Source organism: Falco peregrinus, chromosome 4 (assembly GCF_023634155.1).
Source record: "Falco peregrinus isolate bFalPer1 chromosome 4, bFalPer1.pri, whole genome shotgun sequence".
In the NCBI taxonomy this organism is placed as follows: Eukaryota; Metazoa; Chordata; class Aves; order Falconiformes; family Falconidae; genus Falco; species Falco peregrinus.
Window position 1 is genome coordinate 90383354 of NC_073724.1, and position 23057 is coordinate 90406410.

A 23057-nucleotide genomic window follows, 5' to 3' on the forward strand; every position below is an offset into this window, starting at 1 on the left:
GTCACAGCTTAAAAGGAGAAACTGAGTATGGACACGTGCCTCCCCACATTTTCAGACTTGGAGCTGGAGCACACAATGGCATCTGAGGCGCATGTTCAGCCCTGCCCACACACCACTGCCTGAAACATCACAAGCTCCTGTGTCCCCTGCTGAAGCCTTGCAAAATGAGAACTGGACTAAAATTCTTCCATCTACTCTTTTTCCACACAAAATTAAGCTAAGAGGGAAATGGGAAGAAAGAAAGAGATGGAAGAGGCTAAAAGGGCAGGCAGACCCCATCAGGAAAGCAATGAGCAACACAGGGGAGGGGATGGAAGGTCCTAAAGCAAGTTCTCAGATTCAAACACGTTTCATACCTTTTTCTGAAACTGGGATGTGGGCAAATTTCCTTTTTGTAGTTATTCTAAAGTTACCTGATGAGTTTTGTAACTCACATTCCCTGCAAACTAAACACTATTTTTTTGTTAAAATGGAAATCAAAATACTCCTACACAGGAACTTCACACTTCTGGGCTCTACCTGTGCAGAAACTCTTGCCAGGCAAGAGGGGAATTGCTTGGAAAAAGATTCTTACTGCTTCCCACAGGAACAGGCATGTTTTCTGCCAGTACCGTGATGTACTTCTGCACCTGTAAGTGCTGCAAATCAAATCAAAACAAAGGTGTGTAAACGGCAATTTCAGCATTTTTGTGTAATTCCAGTAATTTCAGGGATTGATCTGCCCTGATACGTAGCAGAATGGAAAACCAGTACAAGTCAGCACTGACTTTGCCTTTCAATGGGACACTATCACTTCACGAGACATTCAGAGTAGCCCATCAAGCCTACTTTATTTTGTATTTTCTAGGGTAATGTGAAATATTCTTCTGCAAACTAAGTGCATATATACACCTTGACTGTTTTACAGGAAGAGTGTTTAAGTAAGCACAGTGTAATTAAACGCCACACAGTGAATCTATTTTGTGTACTGCAGTCTTAGACATGGCTGTTTCTAGCTATCAAACATTTTTATGTCTTTTAGAGACTGAGACTAAAACACACTTTAACATAATTGGAAGCAATGATCTAATACTTTCAGCTTAAAGGCAGAATTATTGTAGCTATAAAATAGGTGAGAATGCATTTAAATGCTGGGTGCAACAGGTTTGTTAACTCTTGCTCAGGATAAAGCACTAGTGTGTTTAAAAGACTATTTTTTATAAGCATACATAAAATCACCGATGATATTAAAAATAATAGTCATGAAGTCCCTTAAAAATGTTCAACAAGTGAAAAACTTCAGAAGATAAAAGTTTTGCCTGGATCACACAATTTAATAAGAATCAAACAAATGGTAGAAATTTCTCAAGTCATTTCTATTTGATACAAGTACATATACACTAGTGTGGGCACTTACAAAAATATAAATAAAACCCCCTCACATTTTCTTTAATAATACTTTAAACATAGTATAAGAACATTTTACTGAACACTTATGTACTAGGCATTATAGGAAAGCACTACAGTAAGAAATCTTTGTATTGGAACTGAATTGCTATTCATATTTAGGCCTTTGCTTGAAGCCAATACAACTGTCAGTAATCACAAGAGATGTGAGGCAGGCCTGCTGTTAAAGCGCACAGTCAACATCCCACCTCAGTGTGCTGCTTCCACGCGGACAAAAAAGGTAAGAAATTAATACAAAACAACTGTCAAAAAATGTAGTAGTTCACAACTGATTTTCAACCTGAATGAGAACAATGAAAACAAGCTGCTTTGCAGCAAGGCAGTATCAAGGTTAAACTATGGATTTCGTTCCTACCCTCCACAAGCAGAATTCAAAGCAACACTTCAGGATTAAACCCAGGAAAAGTAGAGAGGTGTATAGAGACTTAGTCTTAAGTTTTAGAAGTCTCATTTTCACATGGAGGACTCCACAGACTACTTAAACATATGTTACTGGTATCACTCAAAGATCCCACACAAGATATTAACTTCTCAAACTGAAAACAATTCTTACAAAATTGATCCCAGGCTTGACAAGTCTCTAATCAGGCCCTTGAAATCTGTAACACCCAGCAAAACATCATTGCTCACTGCCTTTACTGCTCACATTTGAAAACTCTTGAAACTCATCGAGTGTGAAGTACCCTCAGGTTGCTGCATGGGATTGATACTTAGTAGAATGTACAATATAGCACTAGCCCTCCTTTTGTAAGCAGCAGGAATTTTGAAAATGCTGTTAGTTTCACATATAGGCATCTAAACCTGGTCATAAATAATTTCCTGGAAGGTCTTTTTTAGTTCTTTTCATCAACAAAAAGGGGAGCCTTAAATGACTAGACCAGATTTTCGTGTCCAGAAATTAAGAGGAAACTACGTGAAAGATGGCAAAGAGCTAGAGTTTTGTCCAAATCCAGATCCACAACAGAGGCTTCTGTGATAAGAAAGAGATTTGGAAAGTGGAGGAAGACAAACTCTCAGTAAGTGAGCTATTTAAGAAATTCCAGATGTGTACTGAAGGACCAGGGTGATGGTGGAAAACCCCATTCACAATAAGGAAAAAGATACACAGACAGTTTTCTTCAGTTTAATGTCAGGTGGTGTTATAAACTGCTAAACCCAGACATCTTCACATTATTACACTTGATGCACCATAAAAGAGGTTTATGTTACAGTGTAAGATTCAATATTATAAAACTTACAGAGAACTTCACACAGAAGTCTTTATTTTTTACCCCTTTTACTTACATCTAAACCCAGTAATTCTTATCTGTGTACAAACGGAGTTATTTTCTTCCATCTTCTAAGAGCTGCTTTCCAATGAACCAGTTCTAAATATCAATCAGTACCAACACTGGTAGTGGGACATCAACTAGAAAGTGCCACTGTGGTCATTCACTCAAGACACACACGCTTCTTGCTGGATAGCTGGTTGCGGAATTTTACTATCCTCTGTCTTTTCCTGCCCAGGAACCTGGCACACAGTCTTTCGTTTGAATAACCGTAGACTCAACCGTAACAGGTCGCTGTCCATTGCTGCAGAATTTGTGTATGTTTGCTTTGTTGCACCCTGTTGAAATTAAAAATGAAAAATAAAAAATAAAGAACAAACTGAAAACAGTGGCTTTTAACATGCAAACTCAGAAATTAACCTCAAGTACTCTCAATAATTATTAGAGCTTTAATCATAGGTATTCACTAGAAAAGACTAAGAATTAATGATTTTTCTATTAGCATGCAAGATCATAAAACCTACTGCAGTGCAAAAAAATGGCTAAAATATTTTTTCTTTCAATTTTAACTTGGAAGAACAGAATCTTATAATTCTTATAAAAGTACATGGAATCTCAAGCAGAAGAATTATTCAACAATGGTCCTTGAAATTGTATTTTAAACAATTATTTTTATGATGTATTCTCTAAATATAGGAAATATATCTCCAGAATCTAAACCTCAAAATGAGAAAAAGCACCTACTTCTAGCCTCAATCTTAATCTCTCATCCTAAGTAAAAAATAAACACCTTACAACCTCTTCAAAGAAACAGCTGTTCTCCATTATTTGAAGAACTAGGTCTACTTCAGAACAACAACCACAAAAATTATCTCCCTAGAGAAATGCTTTTTTGCATTGTGGAATCTGTGATTCCGTATTTTGACCAAGCACTATAAAGAAAACACTTGCCTTTTCATTCTTCATTAGCTGCTTACGAATTGCAGAATCCCTTCGAAAGCACAGCGCTTTGCAGCAAGGGCCCAGATTACTGAGAAGACCTGCCCTCTCTTCTTTTCGTAGAAGTGCAGCCATGTTCAAGGCCCCCAGTTCATGTTCAAAAAGGTTTTCTGCATCTACAAGGAATTGATATTTGCATATCACAAGCATGGTATTTTTGAACAGTAATGTACATTAATATGAAATTCCTTAAAGTTTTAATATTTGTATTTCTGCCTTCTAAACAATATCAAGGTTTGGGAAAAAGGATATAGCCATTTATAAAATGGCCTGAATCCTTCATCATTTAAAGGGAAGGATGGGTACCCTCGTACGTAGCTTCAGCACTGGAAAGCAGTATTTAGACAGCGAGCACTGAGAAGCCTAAAAATCAAGTGACAGCTGTGGGACAGACGAGAAGGTATCATTTATGGTCAGACATGTGTGACAAAAGGTATTTACTACTAGCATTAATCAGGAAGTGGTCTAAGTTTCACTTCTCTGCAAGACACGAGACAACTGTACCAGTGTCAACACAGAGTCTGTATGGCTATGCAGAAGTGCAATACGACTATGTAGAGTAATTCTTTTATACATGGTGGATGAACCTGGAGAACAAGTCAACAGATGCTAACAAACTATATCCTCCTACCCGCTCATCTAAAGCATTTGTTAGCAGCACTGAAAGTGGCAGGACTAGTTTTTTAATATATTTATCAGAAGAAACAGTATACAGCTAGAACACTAACCACTTCAAGAAAAGACAGATCCTGGGGTTAGCCTTATTCTGCAACAAATTTGTTTCTATGACATGCAGACAAAGACAAAAAGTGTGCACATGGCCAGACTGCAGCTCATTGATTTATAATCCTTTTACAATAAATAGGAAGATTATGATATATTTGGGAGAAAAAAAAAAAAAAGGTAAGGTATGTAAGCTAAATCTAATCCAGCTGGCTCTCTATATTAAAATACTGGGTGTTTAGCAAAGAATTACTAGAGGCAACAATAAACCTGGGGAAAATATAGCAGCTAAAAGCAAAGACTGCTACAGCAGTTTGGCAGTATGCACACAGAAGAGAACAAATCATTTTTGTACCACCCACCCAGAGAAATCTGGATGAAGCTGAGTAAAACTAGTTTTTAAACAAGGTGAAAAGAAACAAAAAAGTTACATGAAATCAAGGTCAGGCTAAAGAGAACTGCACTGAAGTCACCAGGATGACCTCAATGGACAATCAAGACCACAAATAAGTGACAAGATGCAAAAAGGCCACTTCAAAGGTAACACTGACAGCTTGCAGAGTGTGCCTAGGTGCCAGATGCTGAGCATATCTGACACGTAAGCATGTCCATATCCTTAGAGGAAACAATTGCATTTAACAGATAAAGGGTAAGTCAGCTACAAATCTAATTCTATCATGTATCACAGATTTTTTTTTCCAAATAATTAAAAAAATCTCTGAAACAAGCAAGCATTTCCTTTTTCCTGCATTTCACTGTATTACCAGAAAATTCATCCACAATAAGAACAACGAAGGGAACACAAAACTCAGCAAGTAAACCAGGGAAACAAATTACACTACCATGAGCAAATCTAAAGTCAAAACACTACATTTTCACTGTAACACACTGAATATCTGGCTCAAATCCATTCACTTTTCAGGGCACCACATTTGTGCCTTTGTTTAGAATGTGTGTGCTGTGGCTGTGTAACCACTCTACAAGGAACCTTCGCTTTGCAGATTACAGAAGAAATGCACACATTTGCAAGCCTACTGGCAGTTCCACGTGTAGCAATTCCAATGCGTGAAGAGACTGCACACACCAAAGGCAAATCAAGGAAGGCACTTCAACCCCCCTTCCTCTCCAGAGCAAGTTCTGCTCAATCCGAGTACACTTAAAACAGCCCACAGGCAGTGCTGGAGAGCCTCCTTTTATCACTACGGACTTTCTGTTTATTTCTAGAGAAGCATGCAAGGACTGCTGAGGTTATTTCAGGTATCATTTTTAATAGCCTGGTGGAGTGATCCTGCACTGCCGTTCCTATTGCAAGGAATCCCTAGTAAAAAGTGTTTTAGTAGTATGCAGCAAAATTAAAGCTTACAGGGAGAGAGACATAGTTCATACCTTTACTGTATCACAACAATTTGCTAACTCAGGAAGACTCAACATTATATCAATTACATTGGTTACGTGAATTCTTAAGGATAAGAGCTGAGGGTTTTTTAAAACTAGAAGAAAGCTGATACTGTACAGAAAGAGCTGCAAACGTTGCAGTGGGACATTTACAGTACTTACTAATACCAAGTACACACCTCAAATTATACCATCTATGATGCATTAAGAATGTTTGCATTTAATTTGACTTCAAAAAAAGGTAGAAGCAGTAGCAACAGCCTATGATTAGTAGTTACACAATTAAAATGGCTCAAGCAGGCGGTGACATTCATGGAGATTAACAAGGCTGGGAGAAGCAAGTTTATCTTTTTCCCTCTCCACTTATCTGAGACTCCAAAGTTAACAAGACAACTGCATAAAGAATAACGTTGCAAAAAATTAAAAAGTATTGTTTCAAATTAAGAACTAAAATTTAGGAGTAAAATAAAAAAAATCAGAAAAATCTGCTAAAAACAGAGGCTCCACAGATACCATTATGTATAAGCTATAATTTTCTCACATACAGATCCTGGAATAATTTGCATAGAGATCCTACAGAAAGCAATTGTTTCATAGTCCTAAAAACCTATATCCACCATGCAAGTCCTTGCCAGCAGCTCAGCTGGTTCCTGGGATGCCAAAGAGAAAAAAATCAGTATTCTCCCTCATGCACAAGCCCTGCTTACAGTACAGAATTGTAGTAAACTGCACTGGTACAGTTCACGTCCATCCCACCAATCGTGCATGTCTAATGCCATACACTTTGTCCAAATGCCAGACCTGTGTATTATTTAATTTCCCACTGCTAGCAGAGACATAATATACGAATTTCACATAGCTCCTTCATTCTGACCCAAAAACTCCTATCTATGTGTTCTGGAGAGGACCCTCGGAAGGAAACTAAGAGAACATGCAGAGGACCTTCACAGAAAATAAGAAATCTTAATTCTTTCTTGCAGTATTACTGCTAATTCACTGCAGAAGATACTTAGCACTCAAAAAAACTGCTGACGCTTTAGGCTAGGAAAGCACGAATGCTCTCACAAAAAAGAGTATTCCAACTAGGATGAAAAATTTTGATTAGGCTATTATTCAACACCTCACCACCATGCTGGAATTAAAATACTAATTTGATTGACATGCAGCTGCATTACATTCCTGTAATTTTCACACAATACTCATTATACACTTTCTGTGGCCTTGAAACTTAAAATAATGAACTAATGCACATCTCATAAGGACTTTCACTGAGTAAAAAGACAATTCAATCCCTGCAGAAACAATTACCTTTAGGTTTTTCTAACACTCTCTGGCAAGTCTCTTTAATTTTGGCGAAGAGTTCTGGTCCTGCTAATCTCTTGGAAATGCCAACTCTCAACATAACAGCACCTGGTGTGAATTTTAAGAGTGCAGCCCCAGGCTCACGTGGTTCTTTTGGCTGCTTTGGCATGAGACTGGACCAGTCTACATCTATAACATCCACAGGATCTGCAAAAACATTGACAGAGAATGAGTTACCATGTCATCATCCCTTACAACAGTTGATTAATTTCACATGCTGTGTACATCCCCGTCTCCTAAAAGCAATATATTTTAGATTAATATTGTTCTGCAGTTCTCAAGCCAGATCCTTGGACACTTCAGCTAAGAACGTCAAAACTCACTTAGACTGGTGGAAAAAAGGAACATACAAATATAAAACTCTTTGGATTAAACCCCCAACCTTAATATTCTGCTTCATTTTCATTGCAACTCCTTTGTGGAAAGCTGCTCGGACTCTGCTTAGCCACAGATCTGGACGCACAACTTAAACATGCACAAAAATCCCAGTACAACTAAACATGCTATGACAAATCCAAATTAAATGCTTAAAAAGCTAGTATTTCAACTCTGGATGCTGGATTTTTTTTCAAAGGAGATATTATACTATTTATTGAATAACCATACAACTGCATTTGTCCAGTAGGTTTATCACAGAAAACATAAACACTGCTGATACAACCCTGATGACCCAACAACTAAACTTACAGCAAGTAGAAAATTCCATGCTTCCCAGTGCATTTGGGAAGCATTTATGAACAGATTTTATCCATGCTTGAAAATATCAGTTCCGAAAAACTATCAAAACCAAATGGGATAAATGAAAACATGTTTATAAAAACAAAAATCTTACCCTTCTAGCTATGTAAAACAAGATAAATATTACTTCACGATACAGGTCCCGGTACTCTTTTCTTACTTTATACTTCTCAGCCTTACCTGACTATTACAGAACAAACAAGAAATATTGAAGAGCATACAAACTGCATTCCTAATTCAGAAATACTGTCAACGTCACAACAGCATTATACGCAAACTAATCTAATCTTTATATTCAAATAATCATAAAGGGGATTTGCTATACTTTTACCAGGCATCTTCTCATCCTCTTGTTGATCCTCCCGCTTTTCAGCATCACCTGCCAGAATTTCATCCAGTTCATCATCACTGATTGGCTCATATTCTCCAGCACCAGATGCCAGTGACTGCACATCATCAATCTTTGCTTCTTCATCTCCTCCTACAGAGACAGATAAATACTGTAGCTTTAAAGCAGTAATTCTTGTTTTCTAAACACACTTCAAGCAGCCTGAAAACAAAGAGGTTCAGCAAACTAAACTGTTAGGTTTTGGGGACAAGTAAATTCAACATGAAAACAGGTATTAACTCATGGAAACAGAGAAGTTATTTCTCCCATACACAATGCAGCAGTTCAAATTTTATGTACCTCTGTTGGTTTTTTGGATGTAGTGTTAGTCAAACTGCACATGGAAGGCCATATTCAGAAGAAACATATATTGATCATCTGATATTTAGGTAATAATACAAATCTAAGTTAGCACCACAAAGTTTTTCAGGTGCTTCAGGTACATGAATTCAGTCTGAAGGCTCTACAAGAGAACGAAGTAACAAACCCCCAAAATACAAGAACTTGCAAGATACCCTGAATGAAGCAATTATTCACAGAGTTTTAGACTCTTTGTGGAAGTCACCAGAAGAGCTTTTAGAAAGCCATGCCAAACTTCTTCAGTTGTTATGCTCCTCCATTCATGTACTATATGCATATAACAAATACCTGTGCTGTTATATGTAAACATGTTCCTTAAAATCTGTAAACACAAGACATTCAAACATTGCATTTTGCTGTACATGAAAGGAACATCTGAAGGTATTCTCTCACCTCCAAGACTGAAAGATCTGATTCAAGTATTTAGAAACCACACTGCTCTAAACTCAGGCTTTCTTAGGGTTCTCCACCATGGTACTCTCAATGAGTTGTGCCATACAAACTAGACTGAATTTATAGGGATCCTCCCCTGTGGCCAGCTATTCTAGTATCTTCCAGATCCCTCAGCCAGAAGGGAAACGGCCTCTATTTTAAGTTGCCCCCAATATTTTTTTTGCTTGCCTTTGGAAAAGGTACAGATAGGGAAGAGAAAAAAAATATTAAATTACCTCAACTAACCTAAAAATCAGCATGGAAAAAGCAAGTAAAAGACATGCTAGCAGACCACCTGACAATGCTTTGGAGGAAGCATATAGCATCTTGGGCATTATTTAAGCCTGCTCCTAGAGCAAACACATGAAGGTTCACGGCATGACAATAACCTAGTAATTACGTCCTCACACATTTTGTTAGATAATATACTACAGTAATTTGTCCAAGTAAATACCAGATACCTCCTTAACCTCATCAGATTTGGAAACTGCATTTAGTTTTCTAAAAAGTTCTTCCTTTTTAAAAGGAAAATAAGGTGATCGGTACTAGATTTTATTTTGTGCCTTAGGATTTTAAATATTCACTGCCTGTATGATCCATCTTCTGCCTCCACACTGATCTACTGGATACACTAGCTCACCATAACTATGTGCTTAGACAACACAGATGAACCATTAAAAAAATTACTGTATTAATAATCCATAGTTCTCAATACATGATTAACACAGATTACTTTTTCAATTTTGAATTTCAAATCAGTCTGGTAATTTCTAATTATAACCCTATCATTACCTTTACTGCTTTTTTGCAATAATGTACTTCTACATTAATCCTGCATTAAAAACATGACATACTAGTCATCTAAAAGAAGCAAGGTAAACAGGAGTAATAAAGTCATGGAAGACAATAAAGTACACTAAACCTCAGAAAATCATAAACATGCTACATACATATGCTTTAACAAAATGGAACGCCCTCTAATATTTTACCAAAGACATTTATTTTTCTAAACAAAATGAATCCTAAATATAGCATAACTTCCTACAGATGATAATTTTCAAAGAATTAAGAACATAACCTTTGAAAAATACAGAAAACAATACACACATTCATACACTTACAAGAAGTCTGCTACAAGAAAGGCTAGAACGTGAAGAACACGTTCAACATGCATGGCCTGTTTAGTTACAGATGCCCTCTTGGAAACAGGTAATGTGCCTAGGAGTAGCCTTTCACCAACTCTCTTCTGAAGTTACCACACTGCACTCTCAGATTTATTCCACCATTGTTTCCTCTAGCTTACAAATCACTGAATTCTGCCCATTACAGCAAAACAGAGCAGACTTTCCCATGCGCACTCTAAATATGATCTTTGAAAAGTGCTTCCACTCTACAGATAATCTCCTTAAATGCAATTTTCTCAATTGAATCAATCAACCCTAATGACCACTTTGCGAGTAATCAGGTAGGAGGTATAAGTAGTATTAAATATTCCTCATCATCCTCTCCAGACAACATTTAACTGCTCAAATTAACAACGAACACTACAGACAATTCTTCTTAAGAATACAAATATGATGAGACAATGTCCTGTTACCTTGTGTAAAACTACAAAAGCTTGATTCGTGTTTCTCTTTCTGCTTCTAAAGACTATGGACTTCAGGTCTTACCATCCTAAACAGCCAAAAATTCCAAATCCTACAATGCTTTTTTTCCTTTCAACAGATTTTAGAGAAGGAAACTTCTGCAGTCGCCAAAAATACCCAACTTAACTGAACTTAACTGTAACATACACCAGTTACTCTAGATTCAGACTCTTGCTTCTTCTACATTGTTGATATAGGTGAAAAGTACTTCCCAAACTCCCTATCCATGCAAAGCTCAAGCTGTCTAATCCATGTGACAAGAGTTTGTTATTGTCTGCCTCTTAGTTACTTTATTTATTAATCCTAAACACGTTTTCCCCAGTACAATTACGGCCAGGAAACTGAAGCTGCATTTAATCAGATTACCTCAGGAAAGCCATTTTTGGACTGTTGTGCCAAGCCACACATATGTTTCACCTACTCATCAGACAATCATTTCTATGATAATTGGGCTCTGCAGAAAAATACCCACCACTAAACCCAAAGAACAGATCCAAGTCAACACTTCCCTCCCCCCCCCCACCTGTCACTTCTCAACTAAGAAATAGATCTTACAATGATATAACAAGGCAATCAAACTCTGGCATTATTCTTTAACAAACTGCTTATTCAGAAACACTACACCTTGGTGACATTATACCTCAGATCATTTATGCTTCTTTGCCTCAAGACTTCTTCAGAAATTAACAAATAGCACTAACATAATTAACACTAAGGAAGATGCCATCAGATTTCTCTCTTGCTGTGTCTGCTTCCACAGTAGAGAAGCTGGAGCCAACAATCCTTTTAGTAGAAAATTATTCTAATATAGTTCAGTTCAGCACTATGCTAAAAGAGAAAGAATAAAACATTTGTCAATCCAAGTTATTTCCCAAAATATCTCACCTTCCAAACTCTCTACCTTTTCAGCCTCATTTCCATCTTCATAACCTTGTAAAGGTCCTAAGTCTTTGTCTGTTCTTTCCTTCTCTGATGCCGCTGAATCCCGACAAACACCATCAAATTCCTTTTCGTGATCTCTGTCCAGTTTCGTTTCACTGTGTTTTGTTGATTCTTTTTGAGAGGGGATGTCAACAGTTCTGTCTCTCTCTCTCTCAGCAGTATCAGGTAGTTGTCTGTCTCTCTCTCTGTCCAGCTCTCGTCTTTTTTCTCTCTCCCTCTCTCGTTCTCTGAGCCTCTCTCGTTCCCTGCTCCTTGGCCAGTCTTTGTCAACATCTCTGTCCCAGTCTCTCTGTCTTCCCTCTCTCCTGTCTCTCTCTCGTTCACGATCATGTTCATGTCGATCTCGCTCCTGAAGCCTTTCCCTGCTATCAAAGGACCCAGATCTGGAATGGACCTGACGATCTGATTCAGGAGAACTTCTTCTTGAACTGTGGCTTCTTGAATCTTGACGATCTGAATAAAATATTTTTAATATATAAGTGACTACAGCATGTAAATGTAATACCATTTTACTAGACCAAAGCATTTTGAAGATTCAGGTATGAAAATGTACTTCTCAAAAGCATCATCTTCAAATCAGTAACGCCTTCAGATAGCCTATCAATTTAACCTTACTTAAAAATAAAAGGTATTTCTTCCACTCACGGAAGATTTTTAGTGGTTACTTCCTACTATGACAGAAGCCAAACTAAAGGCACATCATTTTAACTCAGAAATTTAGGCAAGGGAGAGAGCAAAACACCAAAACAAAAAAAAAAAAAACCCAAAAAAAAAAAAAAAAAAAAGAATCATCTCAAAATTCAAAAGATGTCTTCCAAAAGCTAGGAATGTCTTAGATAGCCAATGATGAATTCAGAAAAATAATTTCAGGCATGTAACCCTGAGGAGAACACAGAGCTCTAGTGCTTTAGGAGGAAGATATTTTCCTACTGATGCTGTTAAATTTTAAAACATTTTACCCTTTTTTTTTTTTTACAAGAACTACACAAATAAAACAAGTCAATTGCGATTATTTTGATTTGCAACAAAGATGATTTCCATATGCATTAAAAGCATGCCTAAGAGGAACCATGACAGATTTACCTCAGTGAAAGTAGCTCCTGAGATGATAATGGATCTCTCTTTCAGAAAGAAGAGACATTTTCATTTTGCATAACTTCAGTATTTCCATATCAAAATGAATGTTAGTAATGAATTTAAGAACATTATTTAGATAATAAAACTACCTCAATGTTCTGTTAGCACAAGCATTTTCTCTTTCTAAGAGTTCTTTCTGTCCTACAAATCGCTTTATTCCCCAGTTAGCATTAACTGAATCTGACTGAATGTTTTGGTGTAAACAAAGTGGTAATCCTGCCCGCTGAGAATCACCTTCTCAAATATGGTAACACTTGCAGGAATCTTAATTCACTCTAGTTCTACAATGAATGGCAGAGCACCTCCCTCTCCCTTCACACTGATTACAAATGAAAAGGGAATATTGCCATACAAGAATGATTTGGGATTTGTACCTTTGCACTTTTATACAGAAATTATATAGGTTGGTCTCACTAAAATGTATCTTATTACCTGAAGATGTGCTGCGACTGGGTTCCCCTCGTTTCAACTGATCAATTCTGGACTTTCGTTCCCCAGTGATTTCTAAGCTTTTCTTCTCTCTGTCCCTGTCCCTGTCCCTATCCCTGTCCCTGTCCCTAGAGCTACTGTGCAGGATCCTCTTCCGTCCAGTCTGGTCATCTCCACTGCGATGAGCTGACTCATTGGAAGGGGATCTAAGTCTGCTTGAGGCATGGCTCCGATTACTACCAAGGCTGCTGCTGCGCTTCTGATCCACAGGTTTACGGTGTGGTCCATCCTCTATAGTAACATGAGGTGCTTCCACCTTTTCTCCCCTCGTTCTGTGACTTTTCCTATGGGAATCCTCAGTGCTTCGTTCTGGAACAACAATGTCACCACGTTCGGGAACATCTTCATCTGACCAGTCACTAAACGTTGTATCTTCTCTTTTTGGAGGGACATCTGCCACGGCTTTCTCAGGTGGTGCTTCAACCAATTCTTCTTTTGTTACAGGGGGGGTTCTTGGGCCTTTCTTCTTTTTATGATGTGGAACAATTTCTTCATCAGAAACTTCAGAATCACCCTTGGACCTCTTCCGCTTTTTCTCTACATTTTTCTTTTTTTGACCTTTCTTGGGTGAAAAGACCTGGCTTTCTTCAGTCGTTGATTCATTAGCATACCTTTCCACACCACTGTCATCATCCTTCTTTTTCTTTGTGGCCTTTTTCTGTACTTTAGACTTCTTCTTGCTGTCATCATGCATTCTATCAGAAGCATCTCTTTCTTCAGAGGGATGGTGTCCAAGGTTTTCCTGAATCCTGGAGCGGGAGCCTTCTGAAGCATCTGGTTGCTCTCTTTGCTTATCTGCCGAAGAAACCCTCTCTTTAAACTCTGGTTCTTCATAACGCCGGGAACTTTCCTTTCTGTCCGATTTTCTATCTTCTTCTTTCCACCGACTCTGTCGCTCTTCAGTAACATGAGAGGGGCTCAGTGACCGTGATTCCTGTGGCCGCACAACCTGACTCAGAAGTCTGTGCTTTTCATCTAGAAAACGGGAAAAGAAGAATTTACTTGTATTGCTTAGGGAGTTGAGTATGTGAGCATTTGGTATCTTGTGCATGCCACAAAGTGTCTATTAAAACACATAATCCATTATTTCAGTTACATTTCTTAAGTTTTGCTGCTGCTGCAATAGCAACAGACTATTTCCATTTTGGTAAACATGCATCTTAATAGATGTCGAAGTCACTGTCACCTGGCAGATGTAACATAGTGACAAAACAAAAGACAAATATATAGATTAAGAAAAATGGTGCTGCTTATAAAAATAAGGGGAGGAGGACACTTACAAAAGCTCTCGCCATATTTCTCCTAAAGATTGCAAGTTATTTGCCATAGGTAGAGGGTAAGCCGGATCCAGCTGCAGGGAGAGCTCACTCTTACTTACTTTTATCATCTCCGCTGTTGTAAGCATCACTATCGGGAGAGTGCTCACGGCGACGTTTGGGTGACTGACGAGGACTTGGACTGCTTTCATTTCTGTGACGCTTCCTGCGGAAGAAACACATACAGTTAAATTTCTTCAGGATTCCTTAAAGAACACTATTCATTAATTGAGTTTATCATTAATACAGTGCCTGAAGTTAAGCACCTCATACAGAAGACAATGCATCTAAGGATGCCAGAAAGTTTTGTAGTTTTCTAAGTTGTTCTTCCAAAACAGCAAGTATGATCAGTTTTCTGACCATACTGTAAGATACCTCAAACTAAAACTCTAACACTTACAAAGGTAACTTTTTAGAAGAAGTTATGAAAGACTACCAAGATCAATTTTTCTGTGTGGCAATGATCCTTGCAGTGAGCTGACCCAGCTGGCAGCTAAGCCTCCACATAGACACTTGCTTACTTCTCCTCTCATTGGGATAGGGGAGAGCCCGTATTAGATGATCTATGGGAATCCACAATTCCTTCACACAAAAGAAACTAATCATTTCCAAGCAAAGCAGCTATTCAAGGCAATGCTGTTTTGTTTACTATTGACAGAACAATGAGAATTTTAGTATACTAAATGAAAAAAAAAGAACTGAATCAGTGCTACACACTTAAAGGAAACACCACACATTTATTTGGGATAGTATTCACACCTTCGCTGGTAGCCTTCTGGTACTGAAAATTTAGTAATGCAAAGGGTAATGCACGTTCCACAGAAGTGTAATGAATAAAGTCATGAACCCTGACCAAGTTAGCTGCTATCTGACTTTCCAGGTTTCAAAAGGTACCACAGTCTGCTATTATGTTCCCAAAAACTCCAGCATTATTAAAGGCAAGACCATGCAAGTATACTTAGAAGGGAAAATGACATCATCCAACTCAATTGTTAGCTCCTGAGTAGTGCCATGATTCCGCACTAACAAGGCATCGGATTAACTTCACCAGCATAGCACTGATTGTGGGGCCACCAGTATATGCCATACAGATGCAGGCGAGCCATGGCTCCATACCAGGCCCCTGCATGAACAAGGTATCTTCTTCCTTATGATACTCCCCCTTCCTTACTAACTTAGTGAAATCAACAGTAAAAGACTGCCTTCCCCTTCCCTGCCCCCCTCCCCCCACCCCCACCCCTTCCTCTTTGATGGAAGTAACATTTGGATCCACTCACTTGGATTTTCTTTCCTCATGGATATCTCTTGAACTTCTTTCCTCTCTGGTATCTTCTCTCTTATCCCTGCGGTCCTCCCTTCCTTTTTCTTTGTCGTCCCAGTCTCTCTGGCGGTCTCTTTCTTTATCCCTGTCTCGACCTCTCTCCCTTTCTCGTTCCCGCTCTCGATCTCTTTCTCGCTCTCGCTCCCTTTCTCGTTCCTCCCGCTCCCGCTCTCGCTCTCGTTCCTTCTCCCTCTCCCTCTCCCGTTCCCTTTCCCTATCATGGTCCCTGTCTCTGTCCCGCTCGCGGTCCCTGTCTTTGTCCCGCTCTCTCTCCCTCTCCCTTTCCCGAGCACGATCTCGTTCCAACTCTCTTTCCTTCTCCCTTTCTCTTTCCCGGTCTCTTTCTCTTTCCCTCTCTCGGTCCCTCTCCCTTTCTCGCTCTCTCTCCCGGGCTCTTTCATCTCTCCTATCATCGGACCGATCTACCCTTCGCTCCTCTCTTCTTTCATCGCGCTCGAGGTCATCACTTCGTCCTTGATGTCGTACTGGTGAGCTTGCTCTCTGATCTGCAAAGAGAAGCAGGTTTGATTACCAAGTGCTAAGGGGACATAAAGTGCTTCCACTACACTAATAAAAACCCAAAAGCTTTTGTTTCGACAATCTAGGTATTGGTCTGCATTAAATGAAAAGCAACTCTGCAGAAACATGAAAACTCTCTTTGGGGAGGGAAAATACAAAAAGTGGTATTAATTTTGAAAGATTTTTTCAATATTTAGCGAGTGGGCTCTCCTTATTTTAACCAAAAGTTACTACAAAGATTTTATTGTCTATCAGATTTTTCTGAATGGCTTCAAAAGGTAATTATATGCCTCACAGCCTAGCTACTACCATTGCATTACTCAATTCAAAATCTGGTATAAGATCCCAAAAAGCTCAAAATGACATATACATGAAAAGACTTCTCTACAAAAATTTTACTTCCTTAACCTGTTAAAAAAGGTATGGGCTTTACAGGAACTCACACTAATACATATGTTAAGTTACTGCAAAGTAAGAAATACTGGCCTGTCTCATCACAGGAGAACCCTGCAAAGAAATACACAACCAAATCCATGAAAAAGGGAGAGGCAATGATAAGATACAGGAAGCAGAACTGCTGTATGTTTTCATACATATTCACTGCAGAGTCTCAGTTTTAGAAGCCAAGTTTTTCATTGTTCAGACTGTGGAATAGAGTCAGAGAGAAAACTAAACTTATGTAGAAAACTGCTTATCCAAAAAGACAGTGAAACCTGATTTATCTAGATTATATTTACTCTCCATAGATTTAAATGCATTTTGTTAATTATATTTTGGATATCTTTTGAGTATTTCTATAAATTCAGATCGCTTCATAACAATTTCTATGCTGATGTTAGTAGTACTTGAACCACAACAAATCAATAAAACTATTTTTCCACAACATATATTAAAAGCACTATACAAAAGAGCAAAACCCAGCATGAACAGAGGTTGGTATTTTGTGGTCCATTACTTTGAAGCTCAGAATACACTTCACCGTAAATGAAGACAACATCCACCAGGGGCGAGCCGTGAGAGTTTGAACTGGATTAAATCAATAAAACATGCATTTCCATCAGTTTAATCAATTTTCATTTCTGAGTGAATTAACAGCGACTTAAAGCTCCCCTGTTACCAGGTGAAATTAAAAGCAAACTTGAGCAAAGTGGAGGTAACACTTTATCTTAAAAAAGGCAAATCATCAATCCACGCAATTGGTTCCATGAACAGGTTTCACATTCTTTTGATGATGCCTGTAACATTGTATGATTTACCGTGTGTATTAAGTATTAGATTTTGTACAGAAGTTCTGTAACTCCTATTTGTTACATCAGGTGAAAAAATATCCACATGAAAGTCTTACATTAGTTAAGATACTGGAAGTATATTAGACAACTTAATGTGGATAGTCAGCACTTCTTGTGACTTCATTTTTTGAAGCACTGTTCAGTGGTTGATTGGAAGACTTACTATTTGCCTTAGTTGAATAAACGTGGCCCAAATCTGCAAGCTTGCATTTTAAAATCATACTAAAAAGATTCCTTACATATCAGAACTAAGTACCGACCAAAATGTATCTGGATTTTTCTCTGAATGACAAATGTTAAGACTGTGGTCTAATTATGGAAACTATGACTTGAATTGTGACTCTGACTACATACTATTACAAAATTTGACCTAAATTTTTAAGGAAAAAACCAACAAATCTTATCTCCATTCAAGCTCTTTATATTTCCCCTCTCCAGGAAAACAACAACTCATTCAAAGCAACTTCCCTTCTAGAAATTTATTTTGTTATGATGTCATGTTTTACTTCTAAAGTTTTTTTCTGTTTTTTTGTTGTTGGTTGTGGGTTTTTTTAGTTCTTAATAAATTAAGAACTCTGTATGATATGAATAGTACAAATTACATTATAATATACCTAGGATTTATTGGGGGTGGGGAGGTGGAAGGGATGAAAGCTAGTCTGCAAAAGCCAACCCCCAGGACACATTCAAAGTGCAGGACTTTTCAGGTGACAAGAAAAAGGAAGCCTGCTTTGTTGAAATCCTGCTTTCAAGACAAGAGAGAATCTAAAGCAGAATGTTCCACAAGAACAAGCAACAGACAGATTTCAACAGGCCAAAATGCATCTCTCAAAGTAGCATACAAAACATCCCTTTGAAAAACTCAGTTAAACAACCGCTAGAACATACCTGTCACTTCCCAACTAAAATTCGAGACAGAAAAAAAACCCCACTGTAATTTTGTATTTATTCCTCACAGCTCTTCCTTTCATTTCCATGCTATTTTAATTTCCCTGACTCCTCCTGTTCTCTTAATTGGTAAGCAATACAAATTTTCCAGAGTGAAAGTTGGCACTAGAGACAACACAGTACTCCTTCAGGTGCAGAAGTGTGACATCTTGCATACTATGTCTAAAAGAACAGTCTTTCATACTCTTTCCATGACCACTGGTATCTGCACCAACATTTACTAGCCAATTACTACTGACCACAGTAAAGCATTCATCACTACTAAATTCCCTAGGCAATTAGTTTTTTTTAATTAATCATAAACCTAAACTGTAACTTACTCTAGTAGTAAGTAGTCCATAATTAAGTCAGTCTAGTAGTCAGGCCTTCCCCAAAACACGCGTAAATAATTTACAGTGCAAAAGTACAATGTTTCTATACAGACAAACAGAACAAGTAATGAAATACAATTGTGATTTTGAGCTTAGATTTATAAGTGTGTACATGAAGTTGAGGAAGAGGCAAAGAGGGCGAAAAATATTTTACACTGAAGTTGTACATAGTACAGTGCAATCTCTGGAAAAAATTTAGTTTGTTTAAAGACCACTTGGATTAGTAAAGACAGAAGCTGCCAAAATATAGCCATGGGGAGGGAGAAAGACCATAGCACTCATGTACACTGCCAATACGAGAGATGTTACTACAGAAGGTAACTTAAGGATAGGACTAGTATCAGTGTGCAGTGCCAGATGAGTTATTTATGAATTAGTGGTATAGGGGCAGAACAAGGAAGAAAAAGGAAGGAGAGAGAAATACACATATTCATACATATACATTTGACTACAAATGTATGTGTAAAAATATACATTAAAATACCTCTTTCTCTGTTGTCACGCCTGTCCCGTTCACCATGTCTTCTTTCAAAGGAGGAATCCCTTGCTTGTTCTCGACTGTCATAGCGATCCCGATCAGCGTAGCTACTCCTTGATTCCCAGCTGTCATGGTAGTTTCCACTACTGCTGTGACCATCAACCTGGGATCCTCTAGTCCCCCGACTTCCTAATAGAGATGTATCAATACAAAAGATGAGTTTCCACATGTAAGGAAATCTACTTTATACCAACTGAAGTAGTAACTTCTAATAAACTTGAATTAAGTGTTCATAGAAACAGAAACTGTAGCACTAAACTCTACTTAAGCAACAGCTCCTATTTCATGTTTTAACTGTAAAGTTATTATTTTCATACTGGAGACTCAAGACTTTCCAAATCAGCATCTCCTAGTCATAGCATGAAGCCTCCTGACTGGAAATATAACAGTCCAAAAGCCAGTTCACATTTGTTCTGAGTAGGATGTAAGCTTATAGACAGTGAAGCAGGACTAAGCGGAGAATTACAAATTGTATGGCATTTCCCTAATGAAAACGCCATAACCAACCTGAGAAAGCCAAAATATATTTACTATAGGCAATTAAAAGGTGATAAGTGAAGCTGTTCTACAAAGTGCATCAGACTTTCAAAACTACTGCCACAGGTTAAAATCCCACTTTTTTTTTTGGTCAATTAAGAAGGGGCAGGGTGGTGAAAGGTGGTTCTGTGTGAAAGATGTTTTGCAAGTACCCAAGACATGCAGCTGTTTCTGAGAACACAAAAAACCTGCTGTCCAGTACATGGAGACAAACTGCCCCCTATGAATCTTCTGCTACACATCAGCCTCTTGTGTGTGTAGCCCATGGGAAAACCTAGGGTTGCAGAAACATTAAATAGAGTGGTGTAAGGGTGGGTTAGGGTTTGTTTTAAAATGGGATGGCAGAATACCAGTGTTATGCCACTTTAATGAATGGAGAACACAGGAGTGCTATAAATTTAAGCAACTGTTCCAATTTAACGACAATGGAATTGAACAAAGCTTTAAAAGCATGCACTGAACTGTTTGGCAGCACTTCCATAACAAATATTAAACACGACAGTATGAATATCAATACTCAGTCTCCAGTGATATGGACACATTAATTTTTTAAATCACGCAATACCCTTGTCAGATAATTCTGGACCTCTGCCTCGACTTCTGCCAGTTCTATCACTTCTGCTCTCATTTCTGGAGTCACTTCTGGAGTCATTCCTTGTTTCAGCACGAGAGCTGTCCTCTCTGCCATGTGATCTTCCATAGCTGCGCAAGTCCTCCTGATACTGGTCATCCTTTTTATGGGCATCACGACTCTCTCTGTCTCTGTAGTCATGGGAATCCCGTGTGGAGCGCGAGTCTCTCTGATCACGGCTATCTTTGGTATCTCTGCTATAATCCCTCGTATCTCTGGAGTCTCGAGTGTCTCTGGATTCCCTTGGCTCCCTCCGATCTCTGTTGTCTCTTGGCTCCCTCCGATCTCTTCCATCACGAGACTCTCTGTCATCTCTGTGATCCCTGGAGGTACTCTGCTCCTGGTCATAATCACGATCATCTCTTGTTTCTCTGTCTTTCTCCCTTTTCCCTCTAGTTTCTGTAAAATGTTTAAAAGAGTAATACAGTCAAAACATACTTCTGACATACACAGAGAAAATAAAAATTAATATATAAGCAGAAGATCATATTGGGTATCTACATATATATTCACTAAGTTTTAAGGATCTTTTTGTGAATTTGAATCTGTACTTTACAAATATTTACCTGTTCAAAAGACAGCAAGTATACTAAAAATAAATTTCAAACACATTAGAGAGCAAGCACACTTCAATAATTTTAAGGTAGGGTCATTTCTCCTCCCATCAGATTCCTTTTTTCTACAGACACACACATTTAGACCACTTGCTTTTAAGACCTCAATGCCCTGCTGAATTATTATTATTTTTTTTTAAATTACATGTTTATAATGTTACTGCTACAGGAAGGCAAGTTTACAGACAGTCTAAAAAAAGCTGACATATATACTCTTTGTAATCTGTCTTTTGAGAGGAGCAGTGCATTTCCCCATTACAAATTACTCAACCAGCTTTACAGATTTCCAGAGAATGATCATTTCTTTGCACAAACTTCAGGTAATGTCAGTTAAAAAGACAATACATCTCACAGAAAAGAGTAACAGTTACTTACAGTATCCTGCTGCCATTCAGCTGATCCACTAGTATATGCCTGACACCAAGAGAAGACCACTTACCTGCTGACACCAACATTGCGTATTACTGACACCACATCTACACAGATGCCTACAGGACCTTTACAATCAGCTGACCCTACATAAGCAGTCCTGTCAGGAATACTCCACTGCACAGTCCTTGAAAACAGCACCACCAGCACAGGAACAATAATACTGCCAGTATTTTCTTCACCACCTAGCCATTGGGATAGGTGCAGATAATGCCACAATCTGAAAATGAAATTTCAAAATGCAATTTGCAAACAAGTAACAATTATTCTGAAGTGCTATTTCTTATTCATACCATCCCGCCTTTCGTGGCGCCTATCATGAGACTGTGAAGTCCGATCACGATCATGTCTTCCTTTTTCTCTTCCAGGAGATCGGTGTCTTGAAGGGCTTCGCTTCCTCTGAGGAGAAGAGGAAGAGTGGGGGGGATAAGGAGAAGAAGATCGCCTTGCAGGCGGGGAAGCTGTCCTTTGATAGGATGGAGAAGGAGTTCTTTTGCGGTGTGGGGAAGGAGAATGTCTCTGAACAGAGGAGCCTGACTGTGATGAAGAGGAGTGATGTCTGGAGGATATGGGAGAATGATGCTGACCTGATGGGGAAGCAGACCTGCAAGGAAAAGTCAAAATAGGCACACATGTAAAAACTTGGTTTGAAAGGTTCTTACCCTGCCCTACAAAAAAAGTGATTAAAATAATCTGTGCATCTCTTCCCTTTGTCTGATGAAAATAAGTGCTGTTTCTCTACAAAATATCAAAGTAGTCTTCCCTCAAGGGTACCAAGCATATCCTTTCAAAATACACTTAGTTTTAAATGGTTACAGTTTATTTAATATCCAAGAGCAAGTCGTCCAATCAAAACGTTTTTTACACAGTACTACACAGCTACCAGAACGCCTTCCTGGGGAAGGGAGGGAGGAGTCAGAAATTATCTTGCCCACCCCAAAACCAAGAACAGTTGTTTTCTTCAATGTAAAATGCTTTTTGGAGGTCATGGTAAAATCAGGCAGATAATTTTTACACAGTGTTACTTACGGGTAATTTTTCTCATTTTGTTTAAAGCAAAACTGTCTCCTTCTTGTGCATTTTTTAACTACTTCCTTTTATTATAAGCACTGATCTTTAAACAATTTAGGCCTGGATCCTTAAAACTCATATGCATATCTACTTCATATTTTAGCGAGCATTAATGTTTACACGAACAGGGAAAACTCGTATCTAATAG

The 23057-nt window shown here is 38.3% G+C and overlaps 1 protein-coding gene across 8 annotated transcripts in view; it reads right to left on the reverse strand.

Moving 5' to 3' along the window:
- Positions 1-1336: 1336 nt before the first annotated feature.
- The window catches only part of ZC3H13 (zinc finger CCCH-type containing 13), a 49459-nt gene continuing 27738 nt past the window's right edge, over positions 1337-23057 (reverse strand). For 6 of the 8 annotated variants that reach the window (XM_055801480.1, XM_055801477.1, XM_055801476.1 and 3 more), the window contains 11 exons: positions 22132-22442; positions 20730-21194; positions 19574-19756; positions 15919-16468; positions 14704-14807; positions 13269-14300; positions 11643-12152; positions 8257-8412; positions 7140-7340; positions 3666-3829; positions 1337-3052 (listed from right to left, as the gene is read on the reverse strand). In XM_055801480.1, the coding sequence (XP_055657455.1) occupies positions 2882-3052; positions 3666-3829; positions 7140-7340; positions 8257-8412; positions 11643-12152; positions 13269-14300; positions 14704-14807; positions 15919-16468; positions 19574-19756; positions 20730-21194; positions 22132-22442 (3847 nt within the window). In that variant the 3' untranslated portion in view covers positions 1337-2881. The remainder of the gene's footprint in view (positions 3053-3665; positions 3830-7139; positions 7341-8256; positions 8413-11642; positions 12153-13268; positions 14301-14703; positions 14808-15918; positions 16469-19573; positions 19757-20729; positions 21195-22131; positions 22443-23057) is intronic. The other 2 variants (XM_055801479.1, XM_055801485.1) reach the window with 1 other exon arrangement.